This window comes from Bos mutus, chromosome 19, assembly GCF_027580195.1.
Source record: "Bos mutus isolate GX-2022 chromosome 19, NWIPB_WYAK_1.1, whole genome shotgun sequence".
In the NCBI taxonomy this organism is placed as follows: Eukaryota; Metazoa; Chordata; class Mammalia; order Artiodactyla; family Bovidae; genus Bos; species Bos mutus.
The window spans coordinates 502,331-522,172 of record NC_091635.1 but is presented as its reverse complement, the minus strand read 5'-3'; the positions used below and the strand labels follow the sequence as shown (position 1 = coordinate 522,172).

Genomic DNA, 19,842 nt, shown 5'->3' with positions numbered 1-19,842 from the left:
ACGTCCAGCGCCCCTCTGCGAAGGCAGACGGGAACGGCCTTGAAGCTGAAAACACCTCGGCCTGCGTGTCCGGAAGATGCTCGCATGTTGGCCGGTTCAGACGCGTTGCTTCCGGGAGACGGCCGGCATCTTTTCAGTGACTCCTTTATCCTCTGTTCTTCCCTGACTGGACATTCCCACGTCCCGGTGCCCATGCCTGTGTGACCCCGTCGGCAGCTGGTAGCTCCCCTCCCCAGGCATGTCCCTTCTGCCCCCGCCACCCCTGACACTCAGAGTTCTCACTGAGGAGAAGAGCTCTGTGCCCTTCCCAGGGGCAGGCTGGTTCCACCCGCTCACCTCTGTTGTGCTGTTCATGGGCTGCTCCAAGTGGCTCAGTCGTAAAGAACCCGCCTGCCAGTGCAGGGCACTCTAGAGACGTGGGTTCCATCCCTGGACCGGGAAGATCCGCTGGAGGAGGAGATGGCAACCACTCCAGTTTTCTGGGAAACCCCGTGGACAGAGGGGCCTGGCGGGCTACAGTCCACAGGGTCACAGAGAGTTCCAGGACTGAGCCCACACAGGTGGGGCAGTGCACCCCGCTCCGTCAGGAGCATCACCCACACTCCGCACGGTTGTCTCTGTGAGGCCCCTCCGAACGCTTCATGCTCTGCCTAAGATGGGCTGCTTTCTCCTCACGCCCTTGACACCATCTGCCACGTGGCTGTGCGTTTATTACTACTTATGTGCTCATCTCCCCCGGCCAGACCATTAGCCCTTTGAGGTCAGAGATGGCATCTTATCTCCCGTTCCCAATGTCTTGAATCTGTGCCTGAGATGTGTTGAGTAAATGCTGATGGTGATGGAAGGTCCCAGTGGGCACAGCATTGAGGAGAACGACTCTGCTCTTCTCTGGTTGTGCTGGGTCTCCGCTGTGGTGCACAGGCTTCTCTGTTGTGGCCTTAGCTGCCCTGCGGCCCAAGAGAGCTGAGTTCCCCAACCACAGCCCCTGCATTGGAAGATGGCTTCTTTATCCCTGAACCAGCAGGCAAGTCCCAGAGAGGACTCAGCGTTACACTGTGCTCCTGCGTCCCAAATCTAAGCGAGTCTTGCCGTCTTAGCCTTCCGTCTGAATCACACAGAAGGGATCCCATTTTAGCCTATTTCATAAAGCCACGTGACTTCTGGGATCCTTCAGAGAAACATACATCCACCAAGAAGTGGTCGCATCTTCTCCAAGAGACGTGTCATTGCTTACAGCCTGACTGTGGTCCTCGTCCTGACCTCCCACAGTGGCAGAGCTAACCGTCCAGTGCCCACCGGCTGCTGGGTGCTTCCTGTGGATGGTCACTCCTGCAGGGCTCTGTGGGCAGTGACTCAGACCCAGCTTTCCACGCTGAGCACTCTGGGTGCTTGTGGGCAGCACCACGGCCAGGCTGGGGCAAGGGTCGCCAGTGTCATTTCCTTAAGGCACCGTTTGCCTCTGTTGTAAACACCCCAGTCTCCAAGCTCAGAGTGACACGGCTTCTTTCTCCTGCTCGACACGACCTCCAGTCCCTTTATAGAATTCTTTGTAGGAGCCTCAGCCCTCCTTCCGCTTTGACTTCAGTGACTCCTGCCACAAAGAAGCATTTTTAAAGATGGGCTTTGAACGCCTGCATCCCCAGGAAGAGGAGAAACAAATTATTTGTGGGGCCTCTTTCAAGGCCAGCCCTGTAGCATACAGGGGACATTGACCCTGACCGAGCCGATCATTCTTGTGCCGGATTTTAATTGCTTTTAATTATAGGATTATCATTTAAGCACAAGATTAATTGCCATGAAATTATTGCGAGCAACTTGATCATCTTCTAGAAAATAAATGCCTTAGCCAAGTGAGGATTCTCTTAGAGGCTTGAAAGTGATGTCGTTTCAATCACTTCCACTGAAACGTTCTTTTAACTCTTTAATGGGCAGAGATGTTATGAGGATCAAGATGGGAGAGGAATGTCCCTTCTGGTTCTGCACCGGAAGGTTGGGAAAATTCAGTACCCCGTACTGAGGAGTCATTTGGCTCCCCTCTGGAAATGTCCCCAAATGTGGAGACTTCTCCTCTCTTGATTCAGTGAATCTTCATGAGTGGGTGGTGGGAATGCTCCACCAAGAAGCTCGAGAAGCAGATCCTGTCTTTGGTCCAATCTTAGCCTATTCTGATGAGCCCACGTTTCCCCACGTGTGATGGACTCTGCAGCCAGTGGTGTGCGCGTGCTCCAGGCATCGGCATCGAAATGGGGCTGAGAAACCTGAGTGTGTTCAGCTCAACTTCCAGGCACCTCCCTCCGCTGTGAAAGAACACAGATTTCCTGAGAAGGCCGAGATTTGGCTCCTGGGGCTGTCCTAAAACATCCCAGTAGAATAGCGAGGGGCAGGGCCACCTGCGGGAAGCTCGCTCCCAGGCACCCGGGGACCCGCCTTCCCGAGGAGAACAGCCCCTGTAGCTGCCACCCACCCTCCTGGGTAATTAGCACAGGGTTTGTGGTTAATTAAAGACAGTCAGGGTCCCTTTTAAAATCAAAGCAGGCATTCTTTCCCCATAATAATGAAGCGAGAACAGATGCAAGGCAAAGTTCCTATAAAAGTTTTCGAGGCGGGCTGCTGTGGGGAAAGTCATGGAGAGGAAGTGTGGGTTTGCCAGCTTAGACCTGCTGGGCCGGGGATGTCATGGAAGGAAATGCAGGCTTTGCTCAACAGCCGGGGTGGGGTGGGGGTGGGGGGGTCAGGGGTCTCTTGTTCTGGAAAACTCGCTCACTGGCAGCTCTTCCCCTTGGGGAAGTCTCTCTGCAGCTGGGCGTCCACGGCTGGGACTAGGGCTGCAGGACACGGGGATTGTTTTGGCTGTCCCTCACATCTCATGGGTGGCCTGGGCGATCACACGCAGAGGAGCCCAGAAGCCCAGAGGGAGCATGTGCTGGTGGGTTCCTGTCAGCCCTGTGCAGCCTCACGACCTCCCACTCACACGCCACCACCCCGCCCAACCCCAGACGCCCTCTCAGCCCCCGCCCCGAGAGACAGGGACCCTTGATGACGCTCAGAACCTCAAGCTCCTGAAGGATGCCAGTTTATTTTTGAAAAAAGAAAAATTCCTTGGCATACATCAAATGAGTAACACTCCATTAAGGAAGGATACAGGAACTTATGTTTATAGGATCATAAAAGTGATCTGATACAAAGAGCTGACTCACTGGTAAAGACCCTGATGCTGGGAAAGATTGAGGGCGGGAGGCGAAGGGGAAGACAGAGAATGGGATGGTTGGATGGCATCACTGACTCAACGGACGTGAGTGTGAGCAAGCTCAAGGAGATAGTGGAGGACTGGGAAGCCTGGTGTGCTGCGGTCCCCGGGGTTGCAAAGTATTGGATCCGACCTAGTGGCTGAACAACAGCAGGAACAATTTCAGCCAAGTCTGAACAGCAGATGCCTTCAAGGGACGTCTTGTTTGCCGTGGTGGACGTTCCCACTAACAGAAGTGCTTGGGTCAAAGGAGAGGAGGGCCCCCATCCACCCCCATGGCCCAGGCAGAGGCTCCGAGGAGCAGAGTTTGAAAGGCACGGCTGTGGTCCAGCCTTTTATGTTTTGTCTATAAAAACCAAGGCTTAGAGAGGGAGTGGGACTATTCGGTGGGGTTTTGGGTTGTGAAGGACAAAACTCAATTCCAACCCACTCTTAGAAAGGAGAGATTCCCCCCGAGAAATTGGGTCTCTTGCGTAGCTCGTGGGCGGGGGCGCCCTGGGGCCCCGGGGACGCCGGAGGTAGGGGCGGGCCCTGCTCACCCGTCCTTCTCCAGCTGCTGCTTTTGTCTTTTGCACGGCAAGCTAGGCTGCCTCCGCTCTGCGGGAAGCGCGGCCCACGTCTGCCTCTGACAGCTCCGTCTCTCCTGCAGCGTCAGGTGTGAATCCGTGGCCCCAGGGAAGGCTGTGTTGGCTCGTGTTGGGTTAAGCGCCCCCTCTGCGCCCTGGACCCTGGCTGCCGGGCGGGGCTTATTGGAGGGCAGTCGATGTGTGCGGGAACAGGGCTGATGCTGAGCAAACAGAACGCCACACTTCATCAGCCAGGGTCGTGCAGAAAGGTGGTCAGGGGTGGGATGGGGGTGAGAACAGGGTCTTCAGCTTTGAGGCCTTTTCCTTTGACCTTGTTGCCTGTGTGTGAAATCACTGAAGAGCAGAGACGATGTCTAGGCTTCGGTTTGAAACTTGTTCATGACTCACAAGTCCCTTTGGAACAGATGAACGTATTCCCAGCCTGGCTGGTCTCCAGGGACAGGCAAGGATAAAGAAAAAGTCTGGACTCAGCCGTGTTTGTCCAACCCCGCCAGCCCAGACGTTATTCACCCCTTTTATTCGGAAGCCGTAGAGCAGCGCTCCAGGCGGTGTGTCCGCAGTCCTGATGGACAGGAGATCCTGTGACGCTGGTACCCTCTGAATCGGCCCCCTCAGAATGTAGGACGAGTGGCCCAGGAAGCATAGAGACCTGTGCTTGGGGCTGGAGACCCAGATGGAGCTCCCTCGCCCGCACTGTGGGCTGCTTGGCAGCACGGACTGGAGGCCGAGCGGCTCTCTGGGTCCTGGCAGCTCTGCCCCTCTCACCCCCACGGCTTTGCTTTCAGGAAGAGTTCCAGCTGCGAGAGCGAACAGCTGGGGACGCGCTAACAATGCCTCCGAGTCTTAGCTTCTCTCTGAGAAATACCAAGCTACCTGGCTTCCCTCCAGCCGAGGAAAGAAAAACAAGGTACATTTTCCCTGCGAGTCAGCCCATCAGGCTCCCCCCACGGTCAGGAAAATGACATGTCTCCTGCTTGGTATGTAAACCGTGGCAACTTCCCTCGGGCAGCAGGTGCCCTCACCTGGCCCTCTCCGAGCCCTTAGACCCCAGATGCCCGCCTCCTAGAGCCCCGTGGGGCGCAGACCCTTCCCGCCTGCATCTCTGGACTGAGGGCGCTGCCTCTCTGGCCTCCCTCCCATTTAACCTCCGCCTACCTCACTGCTGTGCCAAGATGGTGGTGGTAGAGGCGCCATGGCTCAGGGGTGTATGAAGAGCTTGGTTATTTTGCCGGATTAAAAGTTTTTCATCCAAGATCCTTGGCCCCTAGTCTTGCCTTTTTTTCGGAATTAATTTAGCCTCAAGTAGGCTCGATGCATGTGGTCGCCTTGGGAAGTTCCAAAGTGTTGACAGATGGGCTCAGTTGGAGAATGATCCCAAAGGTAGTGAGAGCATCGAGGTTTGTTTTTTCAACTGTGGCGGAGACGACCAGAGGGTCTGACAGCTGAAAAGCTCATACCCCTGACCTGGGCAGTCTAGCTAATGTTTATCTTCAGCTTCATATTCTCAGATTAAAGACCGTGGTGGTAGCACAGATGGAAGGGCCTCGGGGAGATGGCTTGTTACTAAGGCCTTTGTCTCCTAAGGCTCTTGTGTTCCAGAAACAAATACTGATCCGAGCCCCCCAGTAGCCCCTGAGGGACACGTCCCTGAGAGCATCATTTTGAGACCATTTCTGGGGACCAGGAGTGTGTGGGTGCATCGCTGATCCCTCTGGTGATGGGACCACCCTGTGGACGGCAGGGCCCTCTCCTGCTGGCACGTGCAGGACCGTTGCTGGCCAAGCAGGCGTCATGGGCGATGCTCAGCATTGAATTCCTGCTCGGGGAGCCCTGCAAAGGCCTCCTGAACACAGGGCTTCCCCGGACGAGCCAGCAAGAGCAAATCCTGCTCAAAGCCTTGGGTAAAGGTGACGGCGAGGAGGCTGGTTTCACTGGGCCTGGTCTCTCGAGGGTTCAGCTGCTTCCGGGTGAAGAGAGAGAGGAGCAGTAAACACCTCCATCTCTGCCGCACTGATGTGGCTGCTTATGGTTTTATTAGCAGCTGCCTGGGAGCCAGGCCCGACTTAATTTAATTTAATCTCCTTGGTTATTTTCAGCTCAGCTCAGTCTATTTTCAGCCCAGATGGAGGGGAAGTCATCAGATGGAGGGGGTGGCTGGGGAAGGGGCGGGGGGCTGCCTTCCGTGCCCCCCAACCCAGTGACTCAGGCTTGACCCCTCCTTTCGAGGAGCCGGGTCCCCAGACCAAGTTCTGGCTCTCATCGAGTTCCTCTCTGGGCCATCACCTTGTTGCTCTGAGTAACCGTGAACACTGAGAATAAGAAGGGACGGAAGTTTACCCGGTGAACAGGAAAAGGGCAGCTGAAGAGGACTCGCCCTCAGTCAGGACACCGTGCCCCTAGATGCCCAAGGCTGTGGCACAACAGGTTAAGTGCAGGCATGGGCTCCTCTGGCAGCCCAGTGGTTACGACTCTGGGCTCCCAGTGCAGGGGGCTCAGGTTCAATCCCTGGTCAGGGAACTAGATGCCACATGGCAAAAAAAAAAAAAAAAGTACAGGCTTTTTGCAAGAATTAGCAGAGTCGAATATGACAAGAGAAACGGCCTCTGATCAACAGAGCAGAAGCCACGTGACTGAATGGAGAAAAGATGGCTCATTTCAGAATGTTGTTCAGAGAGTTGTCTAAACATTTGGAAGAAAAAAATAAGGAAAACTCACACTGTACACCAAAATAAATTTCCAATGGATTTAAAAGTTAAATATATTAAAAAAAAAGAATAATTGAAGAAAACTTCAGTGAATATTTGGCTAATCTCGGGAAAGGCAAGGATTTTCTGAATGTAAAAGAAATAGAAGTAAAAAGGAAGTGCTGGACAGACTTAGCTGTGTAAAGACCTGAGCTGCTGTGTTGCTGGACGCATGGGGAGTGAAATCTAAATGAAGTTTGCAGCATACGAGACAAAGGGCCTTTGTCATTCCTTTACATCTAAAGAGGGAGAAGGCAGTGGCACCCCACTCCAGCACTCTTGCCTGGCAAATCCCATGGTTGGAGGAGCCTGGTAGGATGCAGTCCATGGGGTCGCTAAGAGTCAGACACGACTGAGCGACTTCACTTTCACTTTTCACTTTCATGCATTGGAGGAGGAAATGACAACCCACTCCAGTGTTCTTGCCTGGAGAATCCCAGGGACGGGGGAGCCTGGTGGGCTGCCCTCTATGAGGTCGCACAGAGTCGGACACGACTGAAGCGACTTAGCAGTAGTAGCAGTACATCTAAAGAGCTCTTGTGACCTGGTAGGAAAATGCTTTACCACCCTATAGGGAACTTGGACAAGGACGAAATCAAAGAAAAAGAAACACTGACATAGCAGGGGGGAAATAGTTAAGCCTCAAAAATAATCAAGGAAGCCACAAATACAAGGTTATTTTTAAGTTTTATCCCCACACCCTTCATAAAACTTTGATATGACTTCTGGGGGAGTTATTTGGCAATGCACATCAGAGTCATGAATGATTTTACCCGCTCCGGTCCACTTCTAATAATAATGTGTATCCTGAGGCAAAACAGAATTTCAGATGGATGTTGACACGGGAAGATGACCCGTTGCCATGTGATTACACAAAGGGGAAGAATTTTAATCTACATAGATGGCTGAGACAGGGAATGGATAAAATAGATCATGCGATAGCTAAAAAATGGGACGAGAGCCTTTCAAAATGCTTTCAAAACATACCTTGTTGTGTCATAAAGGCGGGTTCCTACGCTGTGTTCTTAGGGAGTTCCCTGGCCGTCCCACGGGTAGGACTCCGTGCTTTCTCTGCCGAGGGCCCAGGTTCAATCCCTGGTCAGGGAACTAAGATCCTATAAGCCGTGTGGTGTGGCCAAAAGAAATTTAAAACCCGGAACAAAACCAACAAAAAGGTCCTCTGTTCCTAGACATAGACTCTATAAGAATAGATGTTTCGGTGCAGATAAGCGCAGAGCAAAGAGCCTGGTGGTAAGAGCAGTTCTCTTACAGCAGGAGCTTAGGTGGTTTTCCTTTTCTTCTTAATGCTTTTATGTGTTTTAGTTTTTGAATGACGAGTATATCCATTCCTCTCATAATAAGAAAAAGAAGTCTTTCTTAAGAGTTTCTTGTTGTTTATACAGAATCATCTGGGCTCCCATAACCTGGAAAATATCATTTCTCCAACAACCAGATTCCATTTCCTCTTGCAACTTTAAGGTCATAGAAGTTTAATAAAAATTGTTATTTTCCACTAACTGGAAGAGAAAAAGTAGTGAAACATTTATGATTCTTGTTCAAGGACCAAAAGTTGCTTTTTCTCATCTCAGACCAAATTCTCGTAAGTTCTCTTTCATTCGTTCATGGGATTTTGGTGGTAGAGTTGCTGACTTGGGTTTTTTCTGGTCTGTGGATGGCACTGGATTTCCTGGGACAGAAATTACATTCTTATCATCAAAGCATTGGCCTCGCCAGTGAGACAGAGCGTTAAGTGAATCAGCCCTAGCTCTGGGGTGGGGCGGGGAGGGCTGAGCAGGTGGACGTTCCTCTTGCTTACATTCCTCACCTTTGTCTTTGGCCATAAAGGAAGCAAAGATGATGAAATGTATGGGCCGCATATTCTTAACATGTGCATGTGACTAAGTGGCTTCAGTTGTGTCCGACTCTTTGCAACTCCATGGATGGTAGCCCACCAGGATCCTCTGTCCATAGGATTCTGAGGCAAGAATACTGGAGTGGGTTGCCATTTCCTCCTCCAAGAGATCTTTCCAACCCAGAGATCAAACCCAGGTATCCTGTGGCTCCTGCCTTGCAGGCGGGTTCTTTTACCACTGAGCCACAGGACATGGAGCAGATCAAATCCAGAATTCTGGAGGTTTCAATACAGACAGTGCAAGCAGACAACACGTGCAATCAGATCAGATGGAGCAGAGAGACAGCGCCAGGGGCCCAGGCTGTTCTCCGAGTCCTGGTCCATCGTTACTCAGTCAAAATCGCTCCTGTGGCCAATGCCGCCTTGCATTTTATTCCCGAAATCCAGAGGAGTTCCGTATGGGACTTCCCTTCCCCAAGTGAGAGGGGTCCTTTCCGGCTTGTTTCCCCTGAAAGCTGGGGCCGCGTCGTGTCCTTTAAACCTCTGTGGGCCCAGTGACCCTTCCTTCTGAGCAGTTAACATTTTCCAAAACATACCGCCTGCTCTGGACCCGACTTTATTCTCCACTGAGAATGCCTGTGAGGCTTTTCCTTGTCCGAGAGTCCCTCCGAATGGACGCTTTATGAACTGCAGCTGGAGACACGGCGTTCACCACCTCTCCAGTCAGCTGTAGCGTCTCAGCCCAGAGAATCTCTGGATCTCTCATAGGTCTGGACCAGGTGCGGGGAGACGCCCCACCAGGTGGGGCCTGGAGCTGCCCCTGCTCTCAAGTTGCTCTGAGTCTCTAGACTTGAAGCTCCAGTGGGCTAGGCAAGCGCGGAGGGGAGGTTGGAGACGATGGGTCTGGCACCAAGGTCCAGGCTGAAGCCCCGGGAGGGCTGGGGAAGGGGCAGGTCCCTGCTGGCCAAGGACGGGACAGGGTGCCAGATAGGTGGAGGGGCGTGGAGGTTCAGGGGTCAGGACGCAGCTCCCAAGCTTGTGTCATGAGCTGCATTCGGCAGCAGGGATTCAGTCATCAGCATCAGAGCGGGGGCTCCCCGGTGGGGGCTGAGCGTCGGGACCAGGCAAGTACCGAGCACGCTGTGTAGGGTGCGGTTAACTGTTTGACACGTTCAGTAATCAGCCCATCGGGGCCAGGCCGCATCCCTGGGTGCGTGTGGAACCGGGCGTGGAGCATCCCCAGAACCGAGACAGAACGTTTCAGTAGCAGAGCACACAGGCTGTTGCCCTCGTTTCTAGGTTGGGCGCCTCCAAGACATAATGTCACTCAAGCCTCAGAAATTCTCTCTGTTCTAAAGTCACAGTGATGTGACTTAGCGTCTCCTCGGTCACCTACTGGTGACCAGGCCTGTGAGCCCCCATCCTCGGCTCCCCACCACCTCTGGCTCCATCGCTCCTTCCGCCAGATCGAGCCTGGCCCCTTGGGGTACCCACATGCTCATGGAGAACTGGGGGCCCAGTGGGCAGCCCTCCCCTCAAAGGCCTCCCATCTAGGAGCTGCCCTGGCCAGTCCTCACTGCCTATCGAGGGGGCCGCCCTAGACCCCTGCCCACCTGCAGGGGGATGCTCCCTCCTGTGTAGACACTGGTCCTGAAGGGCGTGGAGAAAGGAGGGTCCCTCCGTCCTTGAGAGCCAGGCGCTGAAGGCACACAGCCCGGGGCCTGCAGGCGCCCAAATGTTGTCATAGAAACCGTAGGCCAGTGCTCCAGGAGCTCATGGCTTAAAAGAGGAGGAGGACTCTGCCCAGAGCGCCCTCAGGGGCCCTGTCGCCCGGCAGTGTGGACACCTGTGGGCGCTGGGAGGGGACCCGGGCGCTTTGCCCTCTGTGCCCGGCCCTGGTGCCAGTCAAGGCAGCCCGGGCCCTGCCTACCAGGTGACCTGAGCCGCCCGCCGGCCTGGGACCTGGCTGGTTCTGACCTTTCCCGGGCCCGAGCTTGCCGGTCGACCCCTCCCGCGACCCCCATGCTGGCCAGGGCTCGTCTCTCTGATGGCTGGAGAGGCTTGACTCAGAACCGCCCCACCCTGGGCGCCGCGCCCACTGCTAGACAGCTTGGCCGCCCCCTCAGCGTCTCGTGCCAGGGATGCTGGGTGAACCCTCCTGTTCCGGAAGCAGCCCGCGTCCCCCACCGGCTGCGTTTGTGGGAGTCCTGGCTCCTGGAGCCAAACCCCCTCCCCCAAGACGCGGCTCCTCCTCTCGCAGCATCGTCAGAGGAGCTAAAGGCGCGGTGGGGACAGACCTTGGGGACATGGCGTCCTCCTGGCCCGCGCGGGGAGGCCCATTTGGGGCAGTGAGGGCCGAGCCCCGGGGGCTCTGAGAGTCATCTTGTTTGACCCAAGGGTCTTGGCCGACGTGCTGAAGGGACGAATCCAGAGGAGGGCGGACGTTCCCGGTTAACACCAGGTGGACCCTCAGTCCCGTCACCAGCGTCCTGATGAGAGAGGTGTGGTGGGGGCTCTGACACACAGGAGGGGCGGCCTGGGGGCTGAGCAGAGGCCGGAGCGACGTGGCCACCAGCCTGGTGAGGCTGCGAGACGCAGGGGCAGCTTCTTCCCTGGAGCCTCCGGCCAGAACGTGGTCCTGCCAGCACCTTGAGTTTGTTTTTTTTTTTCCAATTTTAGTTTTATTTCTTTAACACCAAAACCGTTCTGTATTGAGGTTTGGCCGATTAACAATGTGATGCTTCAGATGCACAGTGCAGGGACTCGGCCATCCATATATATGTGTCCATTCTCCCCCAAACTCCCTCCCATCCAGGCTGGCACACAGCGTGAAGCAGAGTTCCCTCTGCTGTACAGCAGGTTTCCAACACCTTGGTTTTATCCTGGTGATTCTGACATTGGCCTCCAGACCTGTGGGAATAAATCTCTGTTATTTTAAGCCACCGAGTTTGTAGTCACGTGTCCCAGCAGCCACGGGAAGCTGATCCTGCTGGACCCACAGGACAAGGATGCCTGCGTCCTGATGGTGGGAGCAGGGAAAGCTGGAGGTCATCCCTGCCCTCCTCCAAGGCAGGACGTTCTTCCCGCACCCCACTCACTGTGAGGGCGGGCGGGGTTGGAGGAGCCTGCCTCGCCACCAGACCTCAACATCTTATGGACCAAAGCTCCCCTCTCACTCCATTCACTGTGCTTCTCCAGCATGAGACTAGTGGGTGCTTATTGGGCAAATAAAGAAAATAAAATGAAAATACAGCCCACCCACCAGGCTCTCATGGTGCACACAAGGGATCTTTCAGAGGTTATCGGCGGGGCGGGGCAGGGGGGACGGAACCGGTTTGGACGCACATCATGCTATTTTGTCGAATGTCATTTACCCTCATTCCAGGATTTGTTTTTGTGATCTTAAAAAAATCCCTGCCTTGAGCACAATTACCCCGCTCGCGGTACACCCACGGCAGCTGTCTCTTCTCCCTGTGTTTTCCCAGCGCCGTTTGTCTTAGAATTAGCGTCGCACACAAAGCATCGCTCCTGCGCGTGCGTAGGCACAGCGCCCGTGGCCTCCTGGGCCAGGAGCACCGGATGCTCTCGGGCCCGAGTCTCGGTGACATGTCGTCTCACGGGGTCCAGGCACCAGCCTGTCGCTTCTTAGGCTGATGTCAGCTGGTCCCTGAGGCCCTGCCGTAGAGATTACTTGGCAACCAGAACACCCCAACCACTGAATGATTTTAGAATCGCCCCGAGAATGAAGGCTGAGTGCTGAATAACTGATGCTTTTGAACTGTGGTGTTGGAGAAGACTCTTGAGAGTCCCTTGGACTGCAAGGAGATCCAACCAGTCCATCCTAAAGGAGACCAGTCCTGGGTGTTCATTGGAGGGACTGATGTTGAAGCTGAAACTCCAATACTTTGGCCACCTGATGTGAAGAGCTGACTCGTTTGAAAGACCCTGATGCTGGGAAAGATTGAGGGCAGGAGGAGAAGGGGAAGACAGGATGAGATGGTTGGATGGCATCACCTACTCAATGGATATGGGTTTGGGTGGACTCTGGGGGAGTTGGTGATGGACAGGGAGGCCTGGCATGCTGCAGTCCATGGGGTCATAAAGAGTCGGACACGACTGAGCGACTAAGCTGAACTGGACTGAACTGACCACCACACTCACACCTCTCAGTCGGGTGGAGTGAGCCCTTCGGCCCCTCCCGTTCTCCAAGGGAGAGCTTCATTTTTCAGCCCAAATTTGTCATCTCTTGTGATACTCAGGTTGCTTTTTTAGGGGAGTAGACCTTCTGTGTTGTGCTTAAAAACCTGGGTCACACTTCTCCAGTGGTCAGGGCCCCTGGAACCTCCTGTCTCAGTGAAGACCGTGGAGCTTGGGCGGTGGGATGAGGCTGGGACTCTGCAACCAGGGTGTCATGCGTGCTCATGTCCTGCTGTCTTTTCTTCTCTGCTGCTTCCAAGCTGCCAACAGCAGAAGGCACTGTGTCTACCTGACTACATTTCCTTCTCCAGCCCTTCCGTGCCACAGGAAATGTGCCTCTGCTGGCTGATCTAGAGGAAGCAGCAGCGGCTCATGAACTGCTGTTCCCAGCACTTGGGGTAACAGGACGGAGGTCTGTCTGGGAAGCGGGTCATGGGGCAGCCGAGCCGGGCACCTGCTTCTGTCCTGTCCGCTCTCGGCTGCATGAGGTTAGGTACTGTTTTACGGGAAAGTCGCTGGAGGGAGTCAGTGGTGTGTGAGGAGCACACGGCTGGCTGCTCTGTGGCTGGTCACCCTGGGCCAGCCTTCCGCCCCTTGGACACTAGAGCAGGTCACCCTGGGCCGGCCTTCCGCCCCTCGGACGCTAGAGCAGGTCACCCTGGGCCGGCCTTCCGCCCCTCGGACGCTAGAGCAGGTCACCCTGGGCCGGCCTTCCGCCCCTCGGACGCTAGAGCAGGTCACCCTGGGCCGGCCTTCCGCCCCTCGGACGCTAGAGCAGGTCACCCTGGGCTGGCCTTCCGCCCCTCGGACGCTAGAGCAGGTCACCCTGGCCCGGCCCACCACCCCTCGGACACCGGAACAGGTCAGCCTGGGTCATCCCGCCGCCCCTCGGACACTGGAGCAGGTCACCCTGGGTCATCCTGCCACCCCTCGGACACTGGAGCAGGTCACCCTGGGTCATCCCGCCGCCCCTCGGACACTAGAGCAGGTCACCCTGGGCCGGCCCACTGCCCCTCGGACACTGGAGCAGGTCACCCTGGGTCATCTCGCCACCCCTCAGACACTGGAGCAGGTTACTAGAACATGGCCACACTGTCACCTTCCCGTGCTAAGGTTTCCGGGCAAGGACGGTGCCAGCCCTTGGTGGGTCTCCAGGCGCCCGAGCAGCGCTCGTCTCTGACCTCTGCCCTTAGGGCTCCACCTGAACACCCAGTGTGTTTAGCCCCTTTCACCTGTCCCCCGCCCCCACTGCCCACCACCAACACTGGCACCGTCTTCTGAAATTCTTCTAAATTCCTCCTTTGACAATCACACTAAGCTGACAGTCTGTTGATGGGCTGGAGCAGTGGATCTTGCCAGCTTCCCCAGAGAACCACCTGGAAGCCCCCTGCCTCCACCCAGTTCTGACTCGGTTGGTGAAGCTGAGGCTGCCGTCCAGGGGCCACGCTGTGAGAGCCGCTGGGCTGAGAGTCTGGGCCCAGGGAGATGTGTTCCCGTGGTGTCCAGCTGACTGGGGGCCCCAGAGCTTTTAGCTGCGCTGGGGGGTAGAGTGAGGAAGGCCCCTGGCTGCGGTCCCTTCTCGTCAGACTGACGGGTGATTGACAGGTGTTGGCATCAGCCCTCCCGCACAGGAGCCTCCATCAGCTGCTCCGCGGAGCTGCCCCTCTGCAGGCGACATGGCCTTGTCTCCACTTTAGTTTCCATTTGCTTCTGCATCTCGAATGGGCACTGGGGCCACCCAGGGTCTTGGGAAAGGCTCCTGAGTCTTCCCCCTGGGTCAGCCCCCCTCCCGTGCAATCCTCATGCACAGCGGGCTAGAAGCCACCAGCTCTACAAAGGAAAGAGACGACCTCTTGTAGGGGTTCCAGTGGCGCCGTGTGCGGGCTAGCCTGCTGGCTGCTTAGGCGGGAGGCGGACCAGCTCTCCTGGCTGGGGTGGTGGTGGGGAGGGTGTTAGGATGCAGGTTCTGCTTCCCCAGGTTTGGGCAGCAGCCCCGGTGCCACCGATGCTGCCGGACCGGGCCAGTGCTGAGTCTCCAGGCTTGGCCGCTGGGTCCCCCAGGCCCACTGCCTGTGGTGGGCAGTGGCAGCGGGCAGCTTCTCTCGTGGTGAGGGTCAGAGCCACAGCCCCCGCTTCAACACCGTCGTGATGCCTCTCGATCGGCCGGGTCCTGATGCAGGACGCTCAGCAGTGTAGGTCTGTCCTCCTTTTGTAACCTGGGATCTTTCTTCTTCTCTCTTCACAGTACGAGACGCGAAAAACCTAATCCCTATGGATCCAAATGGGCTTTCAGATCCTTACGTGAAGCTGAAGCTTATTCCTGACCCCAAGAACGAGAGCAAACAGAAAACCAAGACCATCCGCTCGACGCTGAACCCCCGGTGGGACGAGTCCTTCACGTTGTGAGCTGAACCCCCTCCTCCTCCATGTTCTGAGCAGCGATGAGCTGGGCTTGTCATAAACGTCTTTAGACATCGATTGATCCCTAGGCTCTCCTCCCACAGCTGCTAGAGACGGATAGAAACTGGTCGCTGGATAGAAACTCAGTTTACCAAGACTTATACACGATACCCCAAGTGACCATCAGTAACTCCTGTATAAAAAATTCTCTCACATTTCAGATGTAGAATCAAGTCCTCCCTCTTGGCGGACTTCGGTTTTTTGAGGGGGGGCGGTTAGAGGAGGCTGTGGGTAAGAGTTTAAACAATAGTTTTTAAAACATGGAATAAGTGAGTATGAAATGGGAAGGTTATCTTTCCATCTAAGCAGGGAAGACTTTCTGGGGAAGGCGACATTTAATGTGGGCCTGAAAGGAGTGAAAAGATTTTGGAGACAGAGATGGGAGAGGGGAAAGAAGGGAGGAAAGGTTGGGGAGTGGAGGCCTGAGTAAGTCAAGAGCAAGAAAGCTCTGAGCACAGCTGAGCATAAGCAAGGGGCCCTCTCTGCGAATGAGAATGCAGGAAGCAGCTTGTCTGTCACACCCAGATGTAGCTGTCTAGGGTATAGACCAGAGGCTGTCCAGCCTTGCTCTGGGAAGGGCTGGACAGTAAATGGTTTAGGCCTTATGGGTCATCCAGTCTCTGTTGCAGGTACTGTTCTAGATTCAGAGCTGCCATAGCCAAATGTGTCCAGACAAACAGCCGTGACTGTTTCAATAAAACTTTATTTACACACACAAGCAGTGGGCCTGACTTGCCCATGGCTCATGGTTTGCTAACCTCTTGTCTAGAGCTTTGGTTACCGAAGGGCTGGCACTTTGTTGATGATGGAGAACCACAGGAAGAGAATTGAATATACTATTTTTTTAATCTCAAGTTCAGATCTCGAGCATGTGGTATCATCCCTTAAACCACAGTAAAGATAACCCTGTATCTGTGTATGTGTTCTTTGGTAGCAAATTAAAACCTTCTGATAAAGACCGGCGACTGTCCGTGGAAATCTGGGACTGGGATCGAACCACACGGAACGACTTCATGGGGTCCCTTTCCTTTGGGGTTTCGGAGCTGATGAAGATGCCGGCAAGCGGATGGTGAGGAAGGCTGAGTGTGTCTGTGTGAGCCAAAAGTGAATTGTCTGAAAACATTAGCACTTTCAGAGATTCAGGAGACGAGCTGGCTTAAGTCCAGAGTGACCACTGCGTGTGAAGTTTCCTGGGTCCTGGCTCCCCAGTGAATGCATTTCAGAACCAGCTGGACTGGAGCCTGGGGGTGGGGGGACTTGTTGAACCCAGTGGTGCCAGCATGGTCTCACCCTCCTCTGCCCCGTGTCTCTGAAGGTACAAGCTGCTGAACCAAGAGGAGGGCGAGTACTACAACGTGCCGATCCCCGAAGGCGACGAGGAAGGCAACGTGGAGCTCAGGCAGAAATTCGAGGTGAGACCAGCAGCATGAGTGAACCATCTTTCTATTCAGAAAGTTTCACTCCAGGAAGGGCCAGATTTTTGTGGTCATTGGGCTGGAAGGCAAAAGTCACGTAAATGTTAATCTTTGTCCTTATCTAAAGGCGTGGATGTTGCGTCATCGCCTTGCTTTGCAGGCTGTTATCCGTAGAGCATGGAGATTGGGAACAGCCCTGCAGAGAGGGGGCTGGTTCCTGCGCGGGGAGTCGGTCTGGCATCAGGGGGAGATGGGCAGGTCCTAGGCTTCTCCAGGCGGCAGCGTCCTTGGGTGTGACTGTTGGGCCAGCATCTCCCTTTTCTCTGCATATCTCTAGGAATGGGAGCTCCCTGTCCATACCCGGGTGCGCACAGCCTTCTGCCCCAGTGGTGTCACCTCTTCCTCCCCTCTTCACCCCTGCTTCTCTCTCCTCACCTGACGTCTCAGCTCTTAATGCAGTTTCTGCTCCAAGCACCTGCCTTACTCTCCAAGTCACAGCTTTCCATTTCTTGCCATTTCTCCAATCACCTGTGTGTTGGTTGTTCAAAGGACCCATGTAGTAGCTGATTGTGTCTCTGCACCAGTCTCATGGGGGCTTCCCTGGGGGCTCAGATGGTAAAGACTCTGCCTGCAGTGCAGGAGACAGGGGTTCAATCCCTGGGTCAGGAAGATTCCTGGAGGAGGGCATAGCAGCCCACTTCAGTATTCTTGGGCTTCCCTGGTGGCTCAGACAGAAAGATACGCCTGCAGTACAGGAGACTTAGGTGTGATCCCTGGGTCAGGAAGACCCCCTGGAGGAGGGCATGGCAGCCCACTCCAGTATTCTTGCCTGGAGAATCCCGTGGACAGAGGAGTCTGGCAGGCTACAGTCCGCGGGGTTGCAAAGAGTCAGACACAGTTGAGTGACCGAGCACTCACACACGTACCTGATTCATGACCTTGTGAAGCTTCCCCTTCCTCGGGCAATTCCCAAGCCCTAAAGAAATTCCGAGGTGCACACACATGCGGCACAGAGACCCTGCACGGCTGGCGCCCTTGGGTCCCTCCTCCCGCTGTTGTTTCTTCTCCCAAATGTATTCCGTCCCGAAGAAGCGCACAGGTCGTACCTGCCAGTTAGAAGGTTCTGAAGGGTATGAAACAAACGTTCACAGTGCTCCGTCACTAATGTTGTTTTCAGTTGCTCAGTCGTGTCCGGCTCTTTGCGACCCCATGGACTGTAGCACGCCAGGCTCCTCTGTCCTTCACCATCTCCAGGAGCTTGCTCAAATTCAGGTCCATTGAGTCGGTGATGCCATCCAACCGTCTCATCCTCTGTCGTCCCCTTCTCCTCCCGCCCTCAATCTTCCCCAGCATCAGGGCCTTTTCCAGTGAGTCAGCTCTTTGCATCAGGTGGCCAACATATTGCAGCTTTAGCTGCAGCCTCAGTCCTTCCAATGAATATTCAGGGTCGATTTCCTTTAAGATGGACTGGTTGGATCTCCTTGCTGTCCAGGCGACTCTCAAGAGTCTTCTCCAGCACCACAGTTTTAAAGCATCAGTTCTGCTGGGTTCAGCCTTCTTTATGTCACTGGTCACTGATCACTGACATTTGGTTAAGAGGCTGCTGATGGCAGACACTTGCAGGCAGGGCCTGGGTGCCCTCAGGAGCATGGAGGACTGGGCCGGGAGGGCGCCCTGCAGGTCTGTAGTAGAGGCCGACACACCACTTGCAGGATCACCCCAGAGACTGCAGACGCCTGAGGATCACAGGTGTGTCGGCTTTTATTTATCCTGGGGAAACATTTTGAGATTATCTTTGTTACTGATTAACAGAATGTGATCCAGTTATGATGAGAGTTAAGACGTTTAAATCACTGCACTTGAGACTCAGTTGCTAGATTGTCTGTGGAAAGAAAGCAGGCATTCTTCTGTTTACTGCTGTTGAAATTGGATTTTCCAAAAGCCTCCATTGTCTTTGAAGACTTTAGCTAATTCAGGATATTCTTCAGATGGGGGGGAAAAATGGTTCATTGGAGACCCCCAACAAAGTGTAGCTGTGTGTTGATTTGATCAGGCCTGCCAGTGTTACCATGGAAACCTGAGTACTTCAGATGACCTTTTGGACACAAAACAGAAAATCTGTGGGCCTCATTATGGACTCTGCTTTTTTCCCCCAAATGGCTTCCTTAATTACTTTCTGAACTGTGTGATGTTAACAGTGGGGTAAATCTATAAAATGCACATCAGTGAAAAGAGATTTTGTTTTCCTCTTTGCACGTCAGCTCTTAGAGGCAGAGCCTGAAATTGAAATGGGATGAGGTTCGGTGTTGGAAATCATTTTCTCACCTCTGTTTGAGCATCATCAACAGGGATTAACACTGCTCCTCAGCAGAGCAGACTCTGAAGGACGCTGCACAGGATTTCTAATACTCTGGGTGGGGGGAGGGCATGCAGTTATATGACTGTACCGCAGCCTGTTTTCAGGAGTGCGCCATGGGCTACACCCGCCTCAGAACTTGCCTGTGCTCTGTGGTAAAGGCCCTCCCCTGTGTCTCGGGCTCGTCAACCCCCGCCCCTACCTTACATCGCCCTCCAGCCCTTTAAACTGCCCCGGCGTTCCCCCTGCTCCCTTGCTCCCTTGCTGGGCACAGCTGTCCGTGTGTCATCTCCACGTGGATCCAGAGAGGAGCCTCGGGTCCTGCCGTGAAGGCTTTGGAATCTAAACTTCAGGCCCCACAAGGAATCCATGTCTCCTGGTCACTTGCCCACATCCAGGGAGGGTGCCTGAGCTCGTGTCTGATGAGGGAAGCTGTCAGAGCCAAGTCTGCTCTGTAGCCCAGGGTCTGCCTCCGTTTACACAGCCAGGCGCCTCGAGCACTCGGGTGAACAAACTGACTCGTGCGATGAGCATGGTCACGCCTGGGGATGGACCAGCTCCTTTCTTAGAAAGGGGGAATTCTGGAAATTTCCATCCAGTGAATGCTGCATCTCCTTAGTGCCAAGTACCACCTGGGGGGATCGAGGCTTCAGACGGGGGCTCCCCTGGTGGCCCAGTGGCTAAGAATCCGCCTGCCAGTGCGGGGGACCCGGGTCAATCACTGCTCTGGGAGGATCCCATGAGCTGTGGAGCAGGTAAGCCCGGGAGCCACACCTGCTGAGCCCGAGCCCCCGCCCACAGCTGGGGAGCAGCCCCCGCTCGCTGGAACCAGAGAAAGTTCTCAAGCAAAGACCCAGCACAGACAAAAATAAATGAAATTTCTTTTTTAAAAAAGACAGACTTCAGATGGGACCCTGGCTCCCGAGGACACCGCGAGCATGAACAGGGGTGGGAACCTGCCCCTTATTCCCCAGCGTGCGGGTA

At 54.8% G+C, this 19,842-nt stretch overlaps 1 protein-coding gene across 3 annotated transcripts in view; it reads left to right on the top strand.

Moving 5' to 3' along the window:
• The window catches only part of PRKCA (protein kinase C alpha), a 301,207-nt gene that overhangs the window by 224,495 nt on the left and 56,870 nt on the right, over window positions 1–19,842 (top strand). For all 3 annotated transcript variants that reach the window (XM_070388918.1, XM_070388920.1, XM_070388921.1), the window contains exons 6-8: window positions 14,873–15,029; window positions 16,022–16,156; window positions 16,403–16,499. In XM_070388918.1, coding sequence (XP_070245019.1) covers window positions 14,873–15,029; window positions 16,022–16,156; window positions 16,403–16,499 — 389 coding nt within the window. The remainder of the gene's footprint in view (window positions 1–14,872; window positions 15,030–16,021; window positions 16,157–16,402; window positions 16,500–19,842) is intronic.